General features: G+C 43.6%; 1 protein-coding gene across 1 annotated transcript; it reads right to left on the reverse strand.

The window, feature by feature from the left end:
* Window positions 1-2043: 2043 nt before the first annotated feature.
* LOC306976972 (chymotrypsin-like elastase family member 3B) lies at window positions 2044-6240 on the reverse strand (the record flags this gene model as incomplete). The annotated part of the gene is made up of 8 exons (XM_079575120.1): window positions 2044-2088; window positions 2159-2311; window positions 3662-3804; window positions 5145-5281; window positions 5453-5581; window positions 5679-5776; window positions 6037-6125; window positions 6198-6240. 8 exons carry the CDS (start codon window positions 6238-6240, stop codon window positions 2071-2073), a joined length of 810 nt encoding a protein of 269 aa, XP_079431246.1. The 3' UTR covers window positions 2044-2070.
* Between the last annotated feature and the right edge of the window lie 899 nt (window positions 6241-7139).

Raw genomic sequence — 7139 nt, forward strand, 5'->3', positions numbered from 1 at the left:
AAGCAAACACCTACGGCTGGCCTTGAGTTTGAATCAGCATTGCCCAATACACCCCCCTGGTGGACAGCGCGAGCAGCCGCAGCACAGTATTGAATTTACACGTGTCTGGTGGGATTTGTGCAGAGTTAAATATCATTGTGCGAGCCCTGAAGCAGCGGATCCGTCTGAGAGCAGCCACTGAGGGGAGCTGCGGTGATACGCTTAAAGCCAACCATCATTACCGTCACGAGCCAGCAGAGGGGGGTAAATGATGCAACTGCACACAAGAGTTTCAAGCCCTTTACCGCTCGCTGAATACTTGATGCACATAAATCCATTTAATTATGCATTCAAATTTATGTCCGTGTTTATATTCATGTCTGTAGTGCTACATCGGGGTTAACTATGGCTTTCTGTACACGCACATTTGTCACCTGCTCTTTAAAAGGGGACGTTTGCATATTTTCCCCTCACCTCATGATGTTAAACAATGAAGTCAATGCTAGGAATAAAATGTGTACTTGAATTTGTTTCCAGCGACACTAAAGCACTTGAACATGGTTTTCATATTGCCAGCCTCCTGTAAATCTGACTCCCATTATGAAGTTTTTGAGCAAATTGAATGAACAAAGTGGGGTCCTCATCGAGACGACTTAGGCCAGGGGTCTCCAGGTAAATTTCGCCGGGGGCCAAAATATATCGGCAGTGTATGGCCGGGGTCCATGAACAAAAGCTCCAGTAAAATATGTCTTGATTTGGGAAAATACCATTGAGGAAACTTTTTTCAATCAATGAATAATAATGAGCCTGACGAGACTGTAACCTCGGCTTACACTTAACAAGCCTGTGGCACAAGTCACTGCTACACTGTAGTCATTATTCACTAAGCGCTTTGTAGCCACAACTGCCCAGGGGCAGACTGTCCATTTGCCACGTGTTTATAATGTTTTGTTTATGTTCTGATCTCTTCTTATGGCAGTGCCCTCTACTGGACACGTGTGGATTTCTTTCCTTTCTTTCTTTAAGCTGCCCCCTAGTGGCTGGAGTGAGCATTCTGGTTATTTCTGTAAAAAGTCATAACTCCGCACAGGAATGGGCTAGAGACGTACTTTTTGTGTGTGTGTCATACTCAGGTGTTTGTGCACTACAAATCAGGGGCCGGGTTTAATCACCTGTTGGAGACCCCTGACTTAGACAATGGTGTTTTATAGTAACAAGCCTTTTCTGACTGACTGACTGAAGACATAATGATACTTAAAGATACATGCAGTCGCTGTGTTTGGAGAGTTGATTCAAAATGACGAAGGCCAATGGTTCACTGGCGGCACTTTGGCTTTCTGGGTTTTTGGTAGATTTCTGGACACGGCCAGTTTAAACTTACAGTGACAATATACTGTTTTAAAATCAATGGCTTATCAGCATTTAACTGCATCCTACTTATTTATGTTCTTTTAATCGCTAATCAAAGCAAACTGTGAATCAAATCAAAATACCAAATCATGATTCTGAATTTCTCTGAGTGACCCAAGAATCCTAAATCATGATTTCCAGACACTTCACGGGTTATTAATCTTCTTAAACACCGGTAATCAGAAAAAGACGGATTTCCAGGTGCTGTGTTTTCTGAAGTAATTTTTTATTGTTGATGATTGTTGAGATGAAGCAGATGTCGTGGTTCAGCGTCACCTCCTCAGTGATGTGTCAGAGATGAACGCTGTGATCCAGTGTCTCCATGGGCCGTCCTTGTCCGTGACGGATGGACTCTGTGTTTCATAAGTCTCTCTCTGTCTCTCTCTCTCAGTCTGGTTTTTCACCGTTATCACAATCTCGCTCATCATTTACGAAGTGACGATGCCGCTGCGCCTCATTAGCGTCTGACAAATGCAGATTGGACTTTGAGCTGAGACCTGCAGCTTACAATAAACTACTGAAGTACACGTGACTCACTGTACAGGCTTTTAATGATCAACAGTGGATGCAAAAAATACTCTATAATGTCAAACAGAATGGGATTTGTGTAAGATGTCCTTTCGTTCTCAAAGCGCATGAGTCGTACGCACAAGGAGAAGTGTGGTGAAGTGGAGCCGGTCTTTAGTAGTTGGTCATGACCTGCAAAAAATAAAATAAAAATCATCCTCTGTTCACCAGACGCAATATGGAACAGATCTCGGAGCCGTACCTCGTTGATCCACTTGGTGAAGGCGGACGTCCTGGTGAACACTGTGGGTTTCTTCACTTCGTTGCAGGTCGCTGACGACACAAAGCTGGTCACTCCATGGACGTACCACTTACCGTCCTGTCCCATACAGTTCAGAGGACCACCCGAATCTCCCTACAATGATATGAACCAATCTGGCATTAGTCCGAGCGCTCAAAGGGGGGTAAATGATCAAGACAGGTGGTAAACAGGTGGGAATTCAGGCTGAAAGATAGAATATGATATTGGTATATGTATGTACTATGTATTATAGTATTAGGGCTCCAAATATGACATGTAGGACTGGGTGCTGCCACCTTAGGGTTAGGTTTAGGGTTAGCAATTATGTATTTCTATCCAAATCTCAAAGTGTATTGACTGGAGAGCTCACAACCTATATGCCCGTATGAGACCTCATTTGAAAGCCAAGACCTTCAAGTTTCTAAAAATATGTGTGAGATCTGTGTGAGGGAAAGACAGCTTACATTCTTAACCTTACCCTAACCCTCGCCCCCTGATCAGGAGGGATGGCTCAAATAAATGATGCAAATAAAAATAAAAAAAGGTCTTATATGGAATTAATTATTTTTATTGATCTGCTTTTTGGTATCAAAAAAGTATTGTTTAGGTATTGGTATCGTAAACCAAGCATCGTCAAAGTAGTGATGTGCAAATGACTCAGCTGCTGCCCTCCTTTTGCACATGTGGCTCATTTTGCACATTTCGCTTTACAACTTTGGGGGGTCATTTATCAAGGCAGGTGCTAAATAGTGGGTGCAAGCTGAAAAATAAAATATTCTGTTTCGCTGCCATGTTGCACTTAACTTACCATTTGATGTTGCCTGTATTACAGTTTTAGGGCCCAAAATCTGACACGTAAACGAGAGAATGCTACGTGAGTAAAAAACAAAATGCATAAATGAGTCTGCTGCTGATCCACTTTTGCACATGCTGCCTGCTTTGCACATGAGCAAACGCTTAGTAAATGACCCCCTTTGTGTGTTAATCATTCTATGCCTGATGGTGGTAATCTCCAACCAAGCTGGTATTCCCGCAGTCTCCCGTTCTGTTACTAACCTGGCCTGAGACCTGACAGCAGCTTTCTTATGGGGCATGGTTGCTTATGTTTCAGCGGTATTTTAGTTTTTCTAGATTTGTTTTAGTACTAAGTCTATTCATGTGCATTTCCATTATTCGAAAATACCAAAATGTATTCTGTGTTTGATATTTATTGACTCATATTGCACCTGGCTGGCAGATTAACCTATTGTTTAGAGCTGGGAGAAACCCAGAGGAAACCCAGAGGACATTGTTAAACATGATCAGGGAATTGAACCCTCGACGTTACCATTACCCCATACTTAACATGCTTGAGTCATACATAAAAGCTACAAAACTCTGACATCTGAAAAACTTTTGTACTTGGCTCTCAACTGCATCTTTTCGACGAGCACAATCTCTCATTCCTTCTCCGCCGTGACTCACATTACAGCCAGATTTGACGTCTCCTCCCGCGCAGACCATGGTGCTCTTGACGTTGATGCCCCACCAGTCGCTCCGGCTGCAGACGCTGTGCTCCACCACGGGGAGGAGGGCCTGCTGCAGTCTGTCAGGCATCGGGCCGTGAGCTGGGGAGCAGGAGACTCAAGCAATAATGTGATTTTAATAAACGTCCAGGCGGCGAACAGACAGCTGAGGTCGGCAGGAATTACAGGGAAAATGACAAGCGCAGAAATAGCCTGATGTGTTAAAGAATATCTATCCACGGAAAAAAGTTAGAGGCAGGATATGTAGAGTGTCAGCTTCTTTTTTACTTTAGTCTACAGGCACTTCTATCAAAAAGTCCTCCGTGTGTAAACAAAACTTAGTTTGAAGTTTTTTAGTTATTTGTAATTCAAGTATTGGTTGTAGGTGGAAGCATACAAGTTTGTCAATAAGTAGAAAGGTTAGTAGTTAGTTAGTAAGCAGTTAATGACGAGTTAGTCATTAGTCAGTTAGAAGTTAATGAATAGTATTTGTTAGTTAGTAAGCAGCACAACATTCCTTGAATCTTGATGAAAAGAACACTGAGGTCGCATTCAAAGGTGCTGCCAGATTATTATTTTTTGCCGGGCACTTTGGCCAGCTGGGTCGTAAAATGTCGGCCATTGACAAGAATAATATGGCTTATTATTAATAACAATCTACATTTACAGACAGAGCGCTACACAAGTGCTTCAGTATGTCCAAAAACACGACGATCGGGGACTGCCTGCAGCTGGAAAGTAAACTAATCTTGAATATGGGGTAGGCACCTATAAGCTTTCTTGCTTCGGCCCACTCCCTTTGAGTTTTTCTGTTCTGTGACTATGTAATGTAAATAATGTAAACAATATAAATATAATCCCTCAAATAAATCCAATCAATCAAGCTCATGAAAGAATTACGCAAGAAAGATGAGACAACAGCTCAAATCCAAACATATACATGCCCACATTAGCAGTCGTTTAGATTATTGTAGCGCCTTGTGGTTTGAACCAAGCGTTCATAAAGAGGCTGCAAATGGTCCAAAAAAGGAAGTAGCCTGTTTGCTGACCGGCACCAGGCGACGGGAGCACATCACACCTGTGCTCCCTGTCTGCCACAGAATCCAGGTCGTTTTTTTAGTTTTCAGATATGACTTAGCAGTGCTATTGACCAAATCTGAGTTTTCTGCAACAAAAAAATGAAGCATTGTGAACACATTTGACAATAGCCGTAAATGGCCTATACTCAGGAGAAGACACATGTAAGATAAAAACAGCCCTCGACATGATTTGTAGTTTTGACGCCAAGTTCGAGGACCTTGGTCCAGCTCCCCAGCCAGAGTGTGATCGACAGGTGTAATAACAGCCGCCCTCTGTGTTTCTCTGTTATTGATGTCCTCGACAAAGCACTGTGATCAGCGGAGCGCAGAGCAGACGGGCAGGAGGAGTGTGTTGCCGCTTACTGTAAAGGTTGCCCCAGCCTGAGATGAAGCAGGGCGTCCCGTGGGCCATGATCTCCTCAGCTGCAGGGAGGCAGGCCGGACTAACGCTGTCCGTCATGATGGGGCTTTTGTCCAGTTTGAGCAGGGCCATGTCATTGCTGTGAGGAAAAAAAATGGAAAGAATGAACTGGAACGATGACTGGAATGATTTGACTGTACAATTTCATTTAAACAAATCCAAAATATCCTGACTCCATGAGGTCTAACAAAGTGTGGTTATAATGTTTTGGCTGATCCATAGTTTTACATTTCAACACCCATCTCCTCACCCTCTGGCCACGAAGTCGATGTCCCATTCCGGATGAGACACGATACGGAGGATTTCTCTGGTTTGCTCTGTGCCCTCCTGTACGCTCATGTCATGCTCCCCCAGGACGACCCGGTACACATCTCCAGGCCTGTAGCAGACATGAGAGCGCATCACACATACAGGGCTTTTTGAAGATAATAAAGCCTTCCCCCCCTTCCCTATGTCGGCCTGTCTCTCTCTCTCACCAGATGCAGTGGCCCGCGGTGAGGACCCAGCGAGGGGCGATCAAAGTACCTCCACACGTGTGATGAAAGCGGCTGCCATGCTTCACCTGCAGCGAGATCTGACGGCATACAAACACAGGACAGGTGAAATACTGTATCGCTAGGATTTACTGCCCTCTAATGGAGTTTATAATACACCCCACTGGACCACCTGTTTATCAATTGTGTTTGTACTGCAAAAAATGCTGATAGTGGTGCTTGTGTACAAAGGCTCAGTTGACATCTTACCTTTTCTCAGGTAAGAGAAAACTGAACTGAGAAAAGTCTTTAATAAGTCACAATGAACTGGATATTGGTTGTAGTCCTATAGCTCAGGTACCTGCCAGGGCCAGCTGTGCGGCGCGGCGTCCTCTCCGTTGACCACCCGGTTGGTGTTGGGTTTGACGGCAGGAGTCCCGCAGCCAAACACTGAAACACACTTCACTGTAAAGACCGGCCTCATCTGTGTTTACACACAAATGCACTGACCTGTGAACTCACCACAAGCGGCGTGCAGCAGGAGGAAGGCCAGTGTCCACAACATGGTGCCAGTCTGTGCGAGCTCTGCTCCTCTGTGCAGCTTTTATACCGGGACGGAGCGCCTGCACCAGCCTAAAGCGCTGATAATGTGAACCTGTGGCACCTGTTATCAGCCACGAGCCGATTGGAGCTGGGAAGGACCTCATGTACAGCAGATGCATCGGTGCAGGAGCCACAATAGGACATTTGGCATGACTTAAAACACACACAACCTTCTAAATTGTGTGAAAAGTTGCAGACCTCTCAGACAGAAATACTAACAGATAACAGATGTTCAGTAATACTTTATTAAAACTCAAAACATTATTACTGTCAAAATCACTATTTACTGGTTGAATTGAAACACTATGTGGCTTGAATGTTGGTCTTTAAAATAAATGGTGCAACGTAAAGCATCTTTGTGGTACATGAAACCAATGCGTTATTATTTTTATTTTGGTTACTGCTACAATTAACCATAAATCACCGTAAGTGCATAAATCACATGACCTCTTAACCCCCGCCTTAACACTTATAGGCCAGTGTAATGCTTTATTTGAAAGCTAAGACTTGTTGTTGCTTTAGTCACGTTCTCTTTCATATCAAATTTGCCGTTTTATTGTCGCTTTCATTTTTTTTTTGTTGCATTTTTCTTTTTTTTTGTCTCCTTTTTTATACTGTTTTGACACTATTTTCAAGAATCTTTTAGATTTGGGTGAAGCCAAACTTGAAACAATGTGCTCGGTTAAGGTGGGATTTAAGAGGTTAAATCATTCTCTGCATTTGACCTAGGGCTGGGCAATCAATCGAATTTTAATCTAATCGCAATTCGAATGAAGGTCGACCACGATAATCGCGTGGTGCGTTTTAATCGAGGAGAATTGGCCAGTCCTGTCGCACTCTGGAAAAAAAATATATGGACGG

This window comes from Gobius niger (genome assembly GCF_951799975.1).
Source record: "Gobius niger genome assembly, chromosome: 17".
Lineage (NCBI taxonomy): Eukaryota > Metazoa > Chordata > Actinopteri > Gobiiformes > Gobiidae > Gobius > Gobius niger.